The sequence below is a fragment of the Grammomys surdaster genome, unplaced genomic scaffold (genome assembly GCF_004785775.1).
Source record: "Grammomys surdaster isolate TR1022 unplaced genomic scaffold, NIH_TR_1.0 958, whole genome shotgun sequence".
Classification (NCBI taxonomy): Eukaryota; Metazoa; Chordata; class Mammalia; order Rodentia; family Muridae; genus Grammomys; species Grammomys surdaster.
Genome location: NW_021605377.1, coordinates 4,704,776 through 4,723,064, shown reverse-complemented (window position 1 = coordinate 4,723,064; position 18,289 = coordinate 4,704,776). Strand labels below are relative to the sequence as shown.

Genomic DNA, 18,289 nt, shown 5'->3' with positions numbered 1-18,289 from the left:
TGGTTTTTTCGAGACAGGGTTTCTCTGTGTAGCCCTGGCTGTCCTGGAACTCACTCTGTAGACCAGGCTAGCCTCGAACTCTCGAACTCAGAAATCCGCCTGCCTCTGCCTTCCAAGTGCTGGGATTAAAGGCGTGCGCCACCACCGCCCGGCGAGATCTGTAAGTTAATGGATGACTTCTTCACACATTCGTAAAAGGAATCTATTCTGACCTAAAAATGCCACCAACTTCCACACGTTGGATATATACAGAATACCTAGTTGTAGACTTTAATTTAGGAATTGCCTCTAAGATGATAAAAATATGGCAAGAAATCCATACCTGACTAAGAAGTTGTCCGTGAAAAATGTTATTTACAACATTCAGAACTTGCTCAATAAGTCTTCTTTGGGATGTGGGGATGAGGGCTGGTAACTTGGTTCCGGTTGTCTCAAGTTCACGTTGTATCTTATCCAGAAGTTCACAAAGAAATTCCTGAGCATCTTGCTGGGCGTAACCACGGAAAGCAGGGATCAGCTTCCACACTGAGTGAAGCATAGCAAACGGCGAGACCAAGGCCCACTCTCCAGACCACATGACTTGGAACAGGGTATGTAATTCATGGCAGAGAGAACTGTATGGTGAGCTGGGCTCCCGCGGCTGAATAAGCTCCATGTTCCGCCCTTTTGAGGCCCCTCCACTTAGGCCTGATGATAAACCCGAAAGTCTGGAGCACGGGAAGCCTTTCTCTTTCTCTGGCCCTTCGTTCATCTGATGTGCTGCCGCCGCATCCGTGACGGCTGAGTGCTTATAGGATCGGGCCTTATCGCTGGCAGCCACAGCTAGCCATTGGTTCAGGTCCAGCTTTAAAAAACATTGTCGAAAAATGAGTAAATGACTCAACACTTGAAGAACAGAATTCATATAGCAAGTGTTTCCTAAATTTCTCAGTCCGGTTACACCAGGAGTTACTGCTGGCCTTCGTTTGATTAAGGAGTCACTTATGTTTTTAAGCTTTCCGTCTTCGGAGGTAGGTAGCGCGGCTTTATCCTTTGCTGGGGATGCTGGAGGTGGTGGCGGTACCTGCACTGGGACGATTTCGATCGTCGCTGCCTCAGACAGGCCTTGTAAGCGTAAACTCTTTCGCGGGGGTGTGCTTTCCAGCTCGGCTTTCATCTGCTCTATCTCCTGCTGCCTTCTCTTCGCTTCTCTTTTTGCTACCGCCCTCTCCTGAGTTTGCTCTTGCCTTTTTCTTCCAGTCGGTGACTGCTCAAACCAAGTTCGAAAGGTTTTCCCCATGAGCGCCCGTCTCCTGTGCCAGAGGGCAGTGCACATTGGATCTTCATTCCCAGGCAGAGATTGGGTGCCGTCGTGTAAGGAGTAAGAATCGTCCTGTGTATCCACAGGATGTAAAACCGAGTCACTCTGAACCACACAAGGGTAATTTTTACCTTTGATTGCACTTAGTGTAGTCCGTAGTGACTTCAGGTCTCCAGCGGCGTTATCGTTTAGGACATAATCGTTACAGAGATAACAGAAAACGTACATGTCGTTCACCTCGAATGCAACGGGATGGCTGCTTTCTTCAAAGTGCTTCAGTGCGTGCTTTTGGATATACTGCCCACAGGCCACGTGGGAACAGCTGAGGCAAGCCCAGATCGACTCGGTTGTGTTGCAGACCATACAGTACCATTTCTGAGGGTCCAGGATGGAATGGCCTTGAGCAAGCTGCAGCTGCTCAACGTGCTTGCACCTATCCATGGTTAGCAGGTATCTAGTCTGTCTGAGAAACACATAATTCAGACGGGCCTCTCTTCACAACACTGGAAGCATCTGAAAACTAAGACGAACAAGATCAAGGTCTTCGTAAGATCTAAGCGAAGATTCCTCATTTCTAATTTCCCAAGGTTAATATTATAAATTTTCTGCCTCTCAATCTTATTTCTGCATTCTCTGACACAATACTGGAGGCTGTTCTCCCTCTCCATTTTTTGGTTTTTCTGTTCTCTCTCTCTCTCTCTCTCTCTCTCACACACACACACACACACACACACACACATTTATACTTGTGTATGTTAGCAGTATGAGCAGTTTAAACAAACTGGAGTCACACTGGGAGGCCTGTAACAACATAGGTTTACATATAGGCATATATATGCTCATACATATAAGACCATATATATGCATATATTTGGGCTTATAAATAGGTACAGCCTATTACATACAGTTGCTAGTAAGACACTGATGATTAATATATACCTACATCCTTTTATGTGTTGATGAAAACCTCCCGAGATCACTGTATCTCTAGTCTGTGTATATGGAGGCTTTGCATGGGCACATGGAAACGCACCATGGGCATGCCTGGGCCCTTGGAGGTCAGGAAAGGGTGCTGGATTCCCCAGAAACTAGAGTTGTAAGGTGTCACGTGGTTTACATCAACTGAAGCCGGATCCTGCAAGCTTGGGCTCTTTACTACTGAGCCATCTCTCCAGCCCTTGGGATCACTCTTGAATTTACCCTCCAGATCAGAGAGATTACTCAGAGGATTACTCATCTCACCTGGATTATTACCATGAGGCTTCTAAACGGGTTCCTACTTCTACACGCACTGCTATCAAAAGTTTACTGCACACACAGGGGCCAAACGGACGGCACAGCTGTTAAGAGAACTGGCTGCTCTTCCACAGGACCTGGGGTTCAGTTCCCAGCACCAACATGGCAGCTAACAACCTGTAACTTGAGTTCCAGAGGATCCAACACCCACTTCTGGTCTCCACAGACACTGCACACAAATGGTACACAGGCATTTACCCATACACATAAATACCCATACACATAAAATTACATCTTTTTGAAAAATTCAAAGCTTACTTCACACAGCAGTATTTTGCCTCTAGACTCAAAATAACCAGAGCCTAGACCCGACACTTAAGATCTTTATTCTGGCCCTCCCCTTTTTGTGTTGAATCAGCAGGGCCAAAGGGATGTACACACACACACACACACACACACACACACACACACACCTACCTACCTTTCTACAACCACCCCTGTTTACCTGGGTCTTGGAGGATTCTTGGTCTGCATCACTCCTCAAATTGTCTACGGGTAATATGAAGTCAGCAAAGAATTCTGTGGAGGAGAATGGATAATCAGTTCTCTAGGTGACAGAGCAAACTGATGGCAAAGAGGCTTGAAAATTAGGAGAGCATGGCTTTCACGGCGGAGCAGTTTTGAAGAAGGGAGCAGAGACAGAGTGCTTCAGAGACAAAGGCCTGCTACCCACGGGCCAGTGCTCTGGCCTCCACATGTACTGAAGCACACACAAACAAACAATGGAATTATAAAAAATGCAGACAAGAGTACTTGGCTGCTCTTCCAGAAGATCCTGGTTCAATTCCCTGTACCCTCACAGTGTCACAGTCACCTGGATCCGGGGATCCAACGCCCTCTTCTGGCCTCCAAGGGCACCAGGCATGCACATGGTACAGATTAATACATACAGGCAAGGCGCTCATACAAGTAATACAGTGTTAAAGGTTTAATACAGTGAAGGGCTGGCAAGATGGCTCAGTGGGTAAAGGTGTTTGCCACCAAATCTGAAGTTACATCCCGAAGGACCCATGAGGTGGAAGGGCAGACTCTAGTCTCACACATGGCCTCTTGATCTCTCCGTGAGGACTATGACATACACATGCCTATACACAAAATAAATAAATGTAATTTTAAAATGCAGAGAAAACATAGCTACAAATTAGGTCTCTGGAAAATAAGATCAGACAATAACTATTCATTTAAGTCCTTGAAGGGCCGATAGAGAGTGCTATCATCAAGAAAACTTACTTTAGAATTCTCCTTTCTTTTGGTTTTCTGAGACAGGACCTCACTATTAAGCTCAGGTTGGCCTTGAACTCTCAATTCTTTGGACTCCACAGCCTTCTAAGAGACGGATTACAGGTGCATCCCAGTGCACAACTAGCTCACTATAGAAAACAACAACAACAACAAATTGTTTTGAGGCAGGGCTTCATGTCTCACAGGCTGAGCTCAGTTTTACTATAATCTGAAAGTGATCTTAAGTTTCTGATTCTCCTGCCTCCACCTTCTGAGCGCTTTGGACGATCCTGGGACTTTGTACACAAAAGGTGGGCATTCTAACGGCTGGACTACATCCCTAGGCTCATTGATTTAAAAAAATAAAAGTTTAGAGGGTTGGGATGAGTTAATACCTTATACAACACTCAGAAGAAAAGATTCAACGGGGAAAGGCCTGTGATGGATTTATCATGGGGTTATGGCTGGATAACCACTTTGGCAAGATTGTGCCTTTTTATCCATACACATTTCACATTCTTGAAAACAAGGATGGTAACTATAGACATCTCAGGTGATCACAGCTACGGACAATAGTTTAATACATAAAGGCAGAGTTCTAGGCTGGATGTGGTGGCCCACACGTTTAATCCCAGTGTTTGGGAGGCAGAGACAGGAAGATCTCTGTGGGCTTAAGGCCAGCCTGACCTACTCAGAGTTCCAGTGTAGCCAGGGCTACATACTATGAGACCTTATCTCAAAAACTACTGAATTCTACATTCATTTCCTTATTTGGGTTGTTATTCTCCCAGGAGTAACAAGCAGATTTGCCTATTTCATTGCAATTGGTACTTTAAAATTTTTTACTTCGATGGTATCTGTGATATCAAGTGCCAATGCTACTCAATGAAAACTTAGTCAGAGGTCATTTCTCGGACATATTAAAGTATGGGAGAGATGTCACAGGAAAATGGTTTTTAAAAGCATTCTTTGGAGTCAGAACTTACTATATTACACGGCCAGACAACTCATTTGGAGCTCCTGATGTAGCGCTCTGTGAGCAACTGCCAATTTGGCCCCGGCTTTCCTCCCCTCCTGCTCTTGCCCGGGGCATCTACCACTTACTGCCTGACAAAGCTACAAACCAGAGTTGTTTTATTTCAAAGTAACCCTGGAAGGAATATCAGTGAGGTTACAGGCATATTTATATCTGCAACACACAGAACACTTCCTAGCAATAACACAGCCTTCAGTATACCTTAATTGCCAACGATAACTTAAAAACAAACAAACAAACAAACAAACAAAAACAACCAAGAATTAGAAGAAAAACTGTTGGCTGGGATTGTAGCTCCGTAGGAGAGTGCATGTCTAGCAGATTCAAACAAGAAATAATAATGCTTGCAGACAGGAGCCAAGCCTAACTGTCATCTAAGAGGCTTTACCCAGCAGCTGATGGAAACAGAGGCAGAGACCCACAGCCAGACATTAGGTGGGGCTCTGGGAGTCTTGTTGGCGAGTGAGGAGAAACACTGAAGGAGCTAGAGGGGGCAAGGACACCATGAAAATACCTACAGAGTCAACTAAACTGGACGTGTGGGGGCTCCCAGGGACTGAACCACCAACTAAAGAGCATGCAGGGGGCTAGACCTACGCCCCCTATACATAGACAGCAGAAGTGTGGCTGGTCTTCACGTGGGTGCCCTAATAACTGGAGTAGAAGCTGTCTCTGACTCTCTGGCTTGCCTTTGGGTCCCTGTCCCCTAACTGGGCTGCCTGTCTGGCCTCAGTGGGAGAGGATGCACCTAGTCCTGCTGCTAGACTTTGATGTTACAGTGTGGGGGCAGGGGGTGTGAGGGTAGAAGTGGGAGGAGAAAAGGGAGGGGGCTAAGATCGGTAAAGTGAATAAATAAAAAAAATTAACATATTGTAAGTTATAATTTCCTTCATGCTGACCACTTCTTTTCAGAATTCCTTCTTTTTAGCCAAATCAGGGATTAGTGGATGTCAGAATGCTATGAAGAGGTTGGGCATGGAGGTGTACACTTTTAATTCTAGATGAGACAGGCAGATCTCTGAATTTGAAGCCAGTCTGGTCTACATGGTGCACTCCAGGCCAGTCAGCGCTACTTGGCTTGTCTAACAACAAAGCCACACCAAGATCTAACCTTTTGCATTTTAAAAGGAGTCGCATCTTTTTAAAACCTAAAGATGGGTGAAACAGATGGTGGAATCATGGATCAGGAGAGTTTTTGGAGCAGGCAATCTGTCTGTACTATCAACTACTGAAAGAGGGCAGTAAGCCATGGACACCCAGGGCAAGAGAAGGAGGAAGGGAGGGCCAAGGTGGTAGTTCTGCCCCGCCCCAAATCCAATCCTCTCTCCTGCCTGAGCCTCAGCTCAGAGGAGGCATTAACTCTGCTTGGCTGCAGAGCATCAAATATACGGCGTTGGCATGTGCATCTGAAAGAGCTATGACAGGATAAAAACGCGGACATCGCTCCCAGATTCGAGTGAAATACTACTAGTGTGTATGTAACAGCGCTAAATACTTACGATGCTCTCAGGGAAATGTGCCCTGGAGGGATTCAGATGACCTGTGCAACCATCCTGTACACTTTTACATGCCACACACGACCTAAGGGGCTATTAAATGGCTTTTTAAAACCACCATATGCATCTTTAGAGACAGGTGTACTTACAAATGTTATAAAGAACTTTAGGCTCTTTTCCAGTGTTTAAAGACAATAAATTTTTAATTTGTTCACTGCACTGACTTGATAACTTCATGCCCCAGTGAACAGGGATCACGAGTAACAAATACACGCGGGAACAAAATTTTATAAATAAGTCTTGTAAGAATCATGTAGTCTGAACATTATACTCAAGCTAATTTCTTAAAATGTGCTAGTCATAAAGAAGTAGAGATGGTTCAGCAGCTAAGAGAGACAAATCTTCACCCGCCATGTGTCTAAAAGAGGACTTGTCTCTAGAATATACAAAGAACTAAAAAAACTAAACGAAATAAATAATCCAATTTAAAAATAAACACAGAGTGAGGTTGTGAAGAGAATTCTCAGAAGAAATAGAAAGGTCAGGCTTGGGGTGGCACGCGCCAATGATCTCAGCACTCAGGAGGCAGAGGCGCGTGGCTCTCTGTGAGTTCCAGGGCAGCCAGGGCTAGAGAGTGAGACCCTGAGTCTCTAAAAAAGAGACAGAAAGAGAAAAGAGAGGAAGGAAAGGGGAAGGAAAAGAAAGGAAAGGAGAAAGAAGGGAGGAAAGGAAGACGAACAGACAGAAAGATCAACATACAAAAAGACAACAACAAACCCCAGACGTTGTGGGAAAGAGGAACAGATAACCACTGCTGAAGAGAATGTAAACTGGTCTTACGAGAAAAATCAGCATGGAGTTTCTCAATAAGCTAAAACCAGAACTTTTACTGTCTACATACCTGTGGACTTTCTAGTTTTCCACACTTGCACAAGAATGGTATTAAACTCTGACATACAGCATCTAGGGTTTATCTAGCCTACATGGCCAAACTCTTTCAACGCTCTCCATCAGCAAACCACTTCCAATGGAAAAGCACTTCCAATGGACTACAAAGCCTGTGGTCGTGGCAATGGCCCCGCCTCTGGGGACCATCTTTCTACATTGCTTTTCTTGTGACTGTGGTAACAGCAGTTTCAGGAAGGAAGGGGTTTTCTCCTGGCTCACAGTTTAATAAAGACAGTCACTGTGGGAAGGGGACGGCTCGTAGCCTTGACTAGCATCTCAGTGAACAGAAAGCAAACAGCAGAGAGCGCTGAGGCAGGAAAGGGAACTACCTCTACAATGAAGTATCTCTGAGAATTCCTTCAAAGACACACTGTACATGAGTGTCTCTCTCCTAGGTTATTCTGAATCCAATCAAATGGAGAGTGAAACTAACCATTATAGTAGCTATATTTTCTTACTCCAAAATTTAGTTATTTCAGGAGTGTGGGCAGATGGCTCAGTAGTTAGGGCACTTGCTGCTATTCCAGAAGACCTGGGTTTAGTTCCCAGAACCCAAGTCAGGTGGCTCACAACTGCCTGTAACTCCAGTTCCTGAGGATCTAATGCTTCTAGCTTCCAGGCGCATTTGCACTCATATACACATATACGGACATGTAATTAAAAATTTTAATTATATAGCTGGGCAGTGGTGGCGCACGCCTTTAGTCCCAGCACTTGGGAGGCAGAGGCAGGCGAATATCTGATTTTTGAGGCCAGCCTGGTCTACAGAGTGAGTTCCAGAACAGCCAGGGCTACACAGAGAAACCCTGCCTCAAAACAAAACAAAACAAAACAAAACAAACCCTAATATTTCACTGGGGCTAGAGTGATGGCTCAGCAGTCAAGAGCACTTCCTGCTCTTTGTAGTTCTAGGATAGCTAAGGATACACAGAGAAACCCTGTCTCAAAAATAAACAACACAAACCCTATTATTTCACTAGGGCTAGGGTGATGACTCAGCAGTCAAGAGCACTTCCTGCTCTTTGTAGAAGACCCGGGGTTTGGTTTGCAGCACCCACAACTCAGAACCAGCTGTAACCCCACTTCCCAAGGATCCAATGCTCTCTTCTGGCCTCTGTGGGTACCAGACACATACATAATACATATACATACATGCAGGCAACACACAAATAAAAATGCATCCTTTACAAAATAAAAAAATGTATTTCATTATAAAGTCTACTTTTCTGGGGGCTGGAGAGATGGCTCTGTGGTTAAGAGCACTTGTTACTTTTGTAGAGAACCCAGATTCAATATCTACACCCACATGGCACTCACCATCATCCATAACTGCAGTCACAGGGAATACGACTCACTCTGGCGTCCATGGGCAGCCACCATATACATGGTGCATGTACATACATACAGGTAATCCTCTCATACACAAAAATAAAATAAATCAATCGAAAGCCATTTTACTATTCTAGTTATCTTCAACATGACCTTTTCAGCTGACCACTTCTTACATTAATTTCTTTATGACACTTGGAAAGAAAGCAAGTTGTGGTAAAATATGATTACAAACTTGGGAAGCTTCTACCAGGTCAGGGGGTAAAGGTCAATACTATGAATAACACAACCTAAATCTTCTAATTAGTACAACTATTGGCCCATTTTTCAGATTCCTTGAAAGACATTAAAATGAAACTCAGGAAAGCCAGAACACATAAGAGGCAACTAAATTACAATCAACAAAGTAGCAGAATGAGGGAAACAGCTAGTGTATATTTCTAAAAAGAACTAACCTTTTGGAATTAAAATGTCAATAGACCCTAAATTACACTGCATTAATTCCTCCTTAGTGCATATTGTCAAATAAATATATAAAACTTATGTTTTATATATGTATTATAGACACAATTTTTATAATTATAAAAATTGAAGTCTTGGAAGGCCAAAGACTAAATCTAAAAGCCCTTAACATGGCATATTATTCAAATTACAACACAGTGTTCACTTTTCTACTCTCATAGGTTGGTTATTTCCCATATTATCGTTTGCTAAAATGTTTTACATACAAATTGCCAACTCTTTATAAGCGGAATGTGAACTATCATTTTAAAGAGGCAGACACACAAATTTTATATGACCATACACATCTTCAACTTTAAAAAAGACACAGATAGGGACAAACATAGACATAAAGAGCTTGCCTAATACACAGAAGACTCTGGGTTCAAACCCTAGTACGCAAATAAGAAAACCATAGCGCCACCACAAATCCTACAGGCACTGTACACTTAACAGAGTAAAATTGTTACAGTAATCCTGAAAGTCAGGCGTAGAGCAGTGATCTACATCTACCTCTTCCCAGCACCCAACACTGAGGCAGAAATCCAGAGAACAGCCTGGGCTGCCTGAGACACTCTGACTCAATGAGAGAAAGAAGCGTGGAGTCCTCCCTCAGGCAAGGATGTTAAAGCAGATGCATGTTGACTCTCTCTTGGACAAAGGTAATTTTATTTTCATTCTTTTTTTGGAGGGTTTTGCATTCTCTGTGTAGCCCTAGCAGTCCTAGAACTTGCTCTGTAGACCAGGCTGGCCCTGAACTCAAAGATCTGCCTGTCTCTGCCTTCTAAGTGCTGGGATTAAAGGCATGTGCTGCCACCACCCGGCTACAAAAGTAATTTTTATAAGTAAATTTACAGTAATGTAAAAAGGTTTTTTTTTGTATGTGTTCACATGCACATATGTGAACACGCATGTCATAGCACATGTGAACACGCTTACCACGGCACATGTCAGAGCCCATGTGAAGGTCAGAAGTCTACTGCTCCTCTTACTCTGCCACTTGGTCAGTCTACTCTTTCATCCTGTGGATGATACCGGATCCTAGTTGGCTGTGCGGTACTGCAGGCCTGTGATTCTTTTTACTAAGTAACAACTTAAACGAATCCTTTAAAGATGGTTACAAGTGGGTAGACTTCTCATTTTTCTCAATGAAAATGAGGAGGAAATGGCCTTTTCAGTGGCAGGTAGGTTTTAGGAATTATGAACGGCCATAGTTACAAGCATTTGCATATGGATGATGAAAATAACATCATCCACAGTTTATAGTTAATTAGGAAAACCCTACCTACTTGTAAATAGTTTTCGGGTTTTCTAATTACTTTATGCAACTACTGCGGAAGTCTGTCTTCTTAAGAGATGTTTGTAGAATGCCTGGGGTTGAGGCATAGCGTTTGGTGGATAGAAAGGGGCTCAATATTTTTGAAGGGACAAATTATTGACTGAAATGAACACAATAGCCTCTCTAAGGCCCCCTGGGCTCCTATTATTCCTATGATGTGCTTCCGCACCCCTCTATGTCAATCATGATGTATTTCCTTCCCTTCCCTCCAAAAGGCCCTGGTTATTCTTTCTTCCCATAGGAATCTAGAAGCCATAATTACCCTGATCCTCCTCATTAGGCAATAGTCTTTCCCTGGGCCTTCCTGATAACTGGCTGAAGGTTTTTTGTTGTGGTTTGTTTTTTACATAAAGCAAACCTCTGCCCCCTGGCTACTTGAATCCCTTATTCCCATTCCTACTTATAAGTAATTAATTTATTATTGGGGGTAATATTATCAGTGTCACACCAGTATATTTATACATCAACTTCCTAGAGCAGACTTCATTAACAATAGTGAAAACGTTCAGAAAAACACAGGCATTCAACCATAGGTCTAATAATTGAGATGAAATACTTTTTACAAACACTAGTATTCTAGTCTTTTTAGTACCTTCATGATGTGATCTGACAAATACAACCTTAGATCAAAAAAAAAATATTTTTTCTCCCCTGTGATTGGCAAAAGTGAATTCTTGGGGCTGGAGAGATAGCTCAGTGGTTAAGAGCACTGACTGCTCTTCCGAAGTCCTGAGTTCAATTCCCAGCAACCACATGGTGGCTCACAGCCATCTGTAATGGGATCTGATGCCCTCCTCCCATGTGTCTGAAGACAGTGACAGTGTACTCACATACATAAAGTAAATAAATAAATCTTTAAAAACAAAAAGAATGAATTCTTATGTTTTTAGTGTCTGAAAGTGCCGTCAAGAGTTGCACTTTTCAATGGCTATTTAAGCCAGTATTTGTACAATTGTCCTATTTTCTGGTTCCCATGTCACTAATTTAATTTGGCCTCATGGCAAAACTGCTCCCCATTACGCAGAACAAATTGGACACACGACTCATTTCCTATCTTGATTAGTCTGAGCCCATACTGCAGGCTCTTCTCCCATCTTCCTCACCAGACAGACGCATTAGAATCTGGCGCCCATGTTTGGTCTGTCTAAACGTAAGGAAGTGAAAGAAACCTCAAACCACCACTTTTCTGCTACCAAGAAGGCAAAATAGTACCCTTCCCTTTCTCTGTTGTTCAAAAACTAAGGTCAGCAAGCAGAAATAAGGGCTTTCCCTCGAGTTAGTAGGTTATCTGGTGCAGTGAGAGGAGTACTAGGTGGGTGGATGGGTGGATGGATGGATGGATGGATATAGAGATAGATAGATAGATAGATGGATGGATGGATGGATGGATGGATGGATATAGAGATAGATAGATAGATAGATAGATAGATAGATAGATAGATAGATAGATGGATGGATATAGAGAAAGATAGATAGATGGATGGATATAGAGATAGATAGATAGATGGATGGATGGATGGATGGATGGATATAGATAGATGAATAGAATAGATAGATGGATAGATAGATGAATAAATAGATAGATTCTGCCCTCAAACAAACCAATCAGCAAGTATCATATATAATTAAAAATGCCATCATACCCTATGAGATTGAAGTCCATGGAGGAAGCATATGTTAGAGTATACATAACTGACTTTAGAGTAAAAAGTCACTTTAGGGTAAAAGCTGACTATAGGGAAAAACCTATAAAAGGGAAAGGAGCAATTTTATGTGTGGGTATTTAGATCCTCCATAGTTTTTTGTTTGTTTTTTCCCTTTTTTGAAACAAGGTTCCTTTATGTAGCCCTGGCTGTCCTGGAATTCATTATGTAGACCACTAGACTGGCCTCTCAAATTCATAGAGATACAACTGCGTCTGACTCTCAAGTGCTGGGATTAAAGGTATGTTCCATCAGGAGCCTACATTTAAAAAAAAAATAGAATTTCACCTGTAGTTCAGATACAATTTTTTTTTTCAAGACAGAATTTCACTGGTGACTCAGGTGACTTTAAACTCATGATGCCCCTGCCTCAACTTTGCTGCTGCTAGAATTACAAGTGTGCCCAGCAAAGCCACACTAGATCCCCAGCCCTTGATTTAAGAGATACTCCAAACCACTTATTATTGTACATTATGTTAATGCTGATTCATTATCTCTCTAAACCTTTAAAATTAGAAACAACAACAACAAACAACCAACAGCAAAAAAGCAAGCAGACTAGATTTTGTAAGAAACCAAGACTGTGTCCACCTTGCCTTTAGTCCCAGCACTAAGGAGGCAGAAGTAGGTGGATTTCTTGAGTTCGAGACCAGCCTGGTGGAGATTCAGGACAGCCAGGGCTACACAAAGAAACCCTTTCACAAAAAAGGAGAGATAGAGAGAGAGAGAGAGAGAAAAGTGTGGGGGTGGGGGGAGACAGAGAGGGTGGGAGATAAAAGAACGAAAAAGAAATCAGGAGTGATATACAAAGTAACGAAAACATTCAAACTTTCTGTACTGTACCCACTGAACTATGTGTTCAATAACAGATCAAATTTAGTTGGGGATAGTATAAAATGCTAGACTGAAAAATCTAACACACTGTATATATAAGTCTGGGAGTGCCAATGAATCTGAGTTCCAGGCCTGCCAAGGCTACTTACTCTATCTCAAAATAACAACAAACAAAACAACTACAGGAACCTGAATCCGGAAGAGAAAACCTAAATTTGTTAAATGTTTAAAATCTCTCTCAAATTATCCAAGATGATAAAATAAAGAGAAAACATTATGCATTTCAAAAAAAATAAATATCGTTTCATCTCTTTTAGAGCAAATAGGTATTGAATCTCATTAAGATTATGAAATCAAAGATGAACTTAACTCCTGTTTGAATATGAATATGATTACAAACACACAGTCAATTATTTTTCTTTTGTTTACACCAAACACCAGTTTTCAAGAAACCTTACACTGAAGTTGCCGGCTCAAAGTGTTAACCATCCCTACTCTGGTCCCACAAGCAACTCCCAATAGATTAAAAAAAAAAAAAAAAGAATTCTAGCTTAGGGACTGAAGATCGTATTTCCATGCTAATTTCACAGCTCGGTTGTTTGCTAAACGTTATAAATTAAGATTTAAAAGGGTGAGGAAGCTTGAAGAAGTGAACTTTCCAAGTTCCTAATGTTATCCTGAAGGAAATTATCCAGCTCCCGGTAGAATTTACATCAGCTTAATATTCCACTTGAAACAATGACTCTCTTTCCCTTTTTTCTTAAGGCGGCGGAGGGACCAGTCCTGTCTAACTTTGAGCAGCCGTTTCCTCGCCTCACAGTGACCTACTCTTTCCAATCACCTCTACAACGTTCTTGCTCCTCCAAGACAGCGGGGATGGTTTTAGAAAGCTGGTATTCCAAACTCGGACACCACCACCGAGGATCGGCGGGTGGCAGCAGGTGCCTGGCGGTACTACGACCAGACCGACGCAGGGAAGGCTAATGTCACCTCCCGGCGATCAGAGAGCCGGCGGCGGGATGTGCTGGGGATGTCCCCGGTGCTCGCACCCGCAGCGCCCGGCCCGCATCCGCCCCGCGCCCTTCTCCGGCCGCGCTCCGGTCCACCTGAAGCATCTCCGGTACCCGGGAGGTGGCCAGCGGACTCCGGGCTGCAGGACCGCAAGACGCACCGAGACTTCCCAGAGGCGCCAATTCTAAGTTCGCCGGCGCCGGCGCCTCTCCACCGCGCGCCCCTTGGCTCGCTCCCTCCGTCCGTCCACAGCCCCCTCTCCTCTCGCAGGACCCCCCGGCTGCCTGCGGGCGGGAAAACTCCGTCAGGTGCCTCCCGCCCCCCCGGCTCCCGTCGGACGTCCGCTCCTACAGGGGGAGCCTCGCTCAGCCAACCGCCGCAGCCGCGCGCCCCCCTCCACTCACCGGCACGAGCCCGAGCAGCCATCTTAGCGCTCACAGCGCGCCCCGGGGCCCCCTAGTTCGGTCGCATCTGGGCGCCAGGGTCTCGGGCTACGTCAGCAGAGAGACGAGGCCACGCCCTGGCCACGCCCACGCGAGAGGCCACGCCCCTTGGCTGTCCAGCGTGAACGGAGCTGGTACGAAGGCCATCCCGCGTCCCACGGGCACATGGCTCTGTCATCCCGCGTCCCACGGGCACATGGCTCTGTGTGGACGACAAAAACTTCCTTTCAGGGCGGGCTTTCCACTTGCCGCGGCCTTCGAGGCCGGGAAGGAGAAGTCCACTATTAACCACATACTTGAGAGATGCTAAATATTCCACCCGTGTGTGCTCACACAGAGCGCCCCGGTTTTCTGCTACTCACACATCTTCGAATCATCCATCCATCAGGCAGCGACCGGGGCCAATTCCTTATGTTAAAAAAATCTGCTCAAATTCTCAGCTGTAGACGCTTCCCTCACAGGCACAGAGCTGCAGCGGGGAATGATTTAACACGAAAATACTCCTCAGCTTGGCGTAAGGAAACTCAAAATGATCAGTGTAAGACGGTGAAGTTTATGTGCGAAAGAAATGGAGAGAACAAACGAGAGGAAACTGCATTAGGAAGTCGGGCCTACACGGTCAAAAAAAAAAAAAATCTTGTCAATCATTTGGAGCTATAACTGGTAAAGAACGTAGGCTGCTTTTCTAGAGAACCCAGGTTCGATTCCCAGCACCGACAAGGCCGCTTACAACGCTCTTTTAATTCGAGTTCCAGAAGAGCTGACGCACTTTCTGCTTTCCCTTGGGAACGGGCACACACATACATTCAAGCAAAACATCCTTACACTTAAATAGTAAAGCTCTTTAAAACAAAATAAAAACAACAACAACAAATGGTTGCCTAAAGCCATTTCTGCCTCAGCTAACCCGTGGGACACTAAAAATGAAGACGCTGTCTCCAAAGCAGCCAGATAAACGCACGAAGTTAATATCAGTGGATTGCTAAATCTGGCACTACTTAGGACAAACTAAAATTGTTCGTTTTTTTAAACCAACAAATATACTCCAGGGAGTTTCACTAGTGTGGGGTGAGAGGGGAAAATGAACACACAAATATTTGAATGGATAAAATGTCTAACCAAAGGAAAATGGCAAATTAACATCTACTATAGATGTTAATTTAATAACCCCTTGGGAGTTCTTAGGTTGGTAACAAAATAACAATAGAAATGCAAATGATTCCTATTTGAAAAAAATACCGCATATATGAAGATTACAAACACGGGAAATAGTTACGTAAATAAAAATGAAAGACTTCAAGAAATGAGTCTGCAAAGCACACAGTAATTCAATTCACACCCCCCCACACACAGCATTTTTCCCTCACACACAAAGGTAATATTTATTTTGTGTGCATCCGTGGGGGGAGGGGCGCCCCAGTGGCGCAGTATGCGTGTGGTCAGAGAGCTACTTGTAAGAGTCTCTTTGCCAGACATTTTCCCTGAGCCCTCACACTCTCCTCCCACTATGTGGGTTCCACGGATGGAATTCGGGTCGCCACACTTGGTGGGGCAAGTGCCTTCATCGAGCGTGTCAACCAGCGAGAACCATCTTGAGGGAACTAGGGCTCTCTAAGGGAGAGAGAGAGCCCTGGGTTTGATCTCCAGTACTGCAGAACACAACAAAAATTGTCTCAAAAACAACGTGAAACAGAACGAAGGCTATCAGCAATACAGAATTCCAGTCAGAAAACAAGGTCAAATGGACTCACAGGAGAATTCAGAAACAGGAGTTTCCTGAGATCATAATGGCTTCAAAAAAAAAAAAAAAAAAAAGTCGCACATAGCCTGGTGCGAACCAAAACCCTGTGAATAAATGACGAAGGAAGTAAAATAGGAAGAGAACAAAACAACCGCAAGCTCCGTTAGGCAGAGGTGAGGGTGTGGAGTAGGATGCTGTTAACCAAATCAAATATCTGAGTACAAGTTTGCATGGGGTCAAGTGGGAAGGGAGGCCAGAGAAGAGCATTAACAGTGTTAATTACAGAGAATGTTTGTAACACTTTTATGTTTATTGTTACAAATTCCCTCGGCTACGGTCTGTTCCTGCTCTTCCTACCCACTACGGCAGGCTCGCGCTTGCTTCTTTGAGCTCAGGACCTCTCTAGTGTACTTGCATTTGCACGCTGTCAGGATCATCTTTTAATTTCTCTTTTGTTTTGAACCACTCTCATCGGATCTAAGCTTTTCACTATAGTGTTTGCAAAGATGCCTCTTTCCCATCCTTATCAACCGATTCCCACACTTACCTATTACGTCCTTAAAATCTGTCCCCGAATTGGCCCTTAAGTCGGTCCCTTTATCCTTTCCCAAGCTTAAGGTGCTTACCGCCTTCGAATCCAGGCAGACTGTGTATTTCCTAAGTAGAAACTCCTCCGGTTTCAACTCCTCCAAATCGCAAATCAAGCTCTTTCAGGTTTGGCCTAAACTCTCACCTCCTGAAAACCACTTTCCTAGGAAAAAGGGGGTCCCGGGTTCCCATCCCCCTTTCAGCAGCACATTGTTATGCGGTCCTTGCTTTTGTTCAGCGTTCTGAGCCCGGTTCTCTCCATTTGCATTGCAACCTCTTCGGGGACAAGTACTTTGCCCCGTTTGTTTACCTCTCCACAGCCCATAACGTAGCACCAGCCCCAAATACCCTTAAAATTCCTCTCCACAGCAAAAGTGAGAGCTACCCTGCGTAGGATGGATTTTGAGAGTGATGTGGAAGGCGTTTCCTCTGCTCCTAACAGCCCATCTTGGGAGAAATGATGACAATGTATCCTTTTCCCAAAGTAAGCAGTTTCTTAAGAAATCATTTAAGCATTCTGACTCGTAATTAGTATGTAACTAGTTATTCCTGAAGTACGATACAAACTGATTTTGTTTCTAGCACCCTACAACGGAGTATGAACAAATACAAGGCAAACACAGCACACTTCAGAAATTTTAGAGCTTGATTTTTTTTTTGGCTTTGTGTTGGTTTTTCTTTTAACTTAGTCTTTTGAGACTAGGAAAATTGCCTTTGTGAAGAAGAATTAGTGAGTTTCTTAAATTTTAGGATGTAAGTCCCAGCTTTCCAGAATGTTCTCCTCTGCTAATATTAAGATTTACAGACCCCTATGCCAGGCCTTATGCCAGGAATTGAAATAGCTGTGCCTTCATCTCCATAAAAGGATGGATAAAGGGAAGTAGATTAAGAAACACTACAGTGGGGGGCTGGGCACATATCTCTGTGGTTAAGGGCTCACCCAGGGTTCAATCCCCCAGCCCTGCCACAAAAGAAAGCACCCCAAAGAGCTTAGCTGAAAAGTTTGAAGTGTAGCTTCACACTACGGTTGAGTTTAAAGGACTGGGACCCAAAGGTCCTTAAATTTCTGGCAAACATTTAAGAAAAAAAATGGCTTTAGAATTTTCTTTTTTTTTTAAGTCTAAGGAATGACAAATGTCGGCTGCTGGTAGAAGTGAGGCAAACCAAATAAAGCAGACTTGTTTCAAAAAGAACATTTTTCTCTTTTGTATCCTTGATGCCGCGTGATGAAGGCATCTAGGACCTTGCGCATGTCAAGCCCTTTGTCGGGGGCCGCCCCAAGCTGCTGAAGACCTTTTCCGGTGTGTGTTTGTGGTCTGTGAGAGAAGTTTGCATTTTTTGGAGGCAAGTTTTCAATATACGCATAGCAGAAACTGAAACCGAATACTGGTTTAGGTATGAATGGATGCAAAATCGTGAAGCTACTCTGTTCAGCTCCTCCTAACGTCCACCCACCCCTAGCAGCCCATCTCCACCCCTCCGGTCTCTCAGGGTCCTTCAGTC

The 18,289-nt window shown here is 43.9% G+C and overlaps 1 protein-coding gene across 1 annotated transcript in view; it reads right to left on the bottom strand.

The window, feature by feature from the left end:
- The window catches only part of Usp44 (ubiquitin specific peptidase 44), a 27,460-nt gene extending 12,954 nt beyond the window's left edge, over window positions 1-14,506 (bottom strand). Inside the window, exons 1-3 of the mRNA XM_028783019.1 lie at window positions 14,419-14,506; window positions 3,042-3,115; window positions 323-1,820 (exon numbers count right to left, since the gene is read on the bottom strand). Of these exons, the coding sequence (XP_028638852.1) occupies window positions 323-1,741 (1,419 nt within the window). The 5' untranslated portion in view covers window positions 1,742-1,820; window positions 3,042-3,115; window positions 14,419-14,506. The remainder of the gene's footprint in view (window positions 1-322; window positions 1,821-3,041; window positions 3,116-14,418) is intronic.
- Between the last annotated feature and the right edge of the window lie 3,783 nt (window positions 14,507-18,289).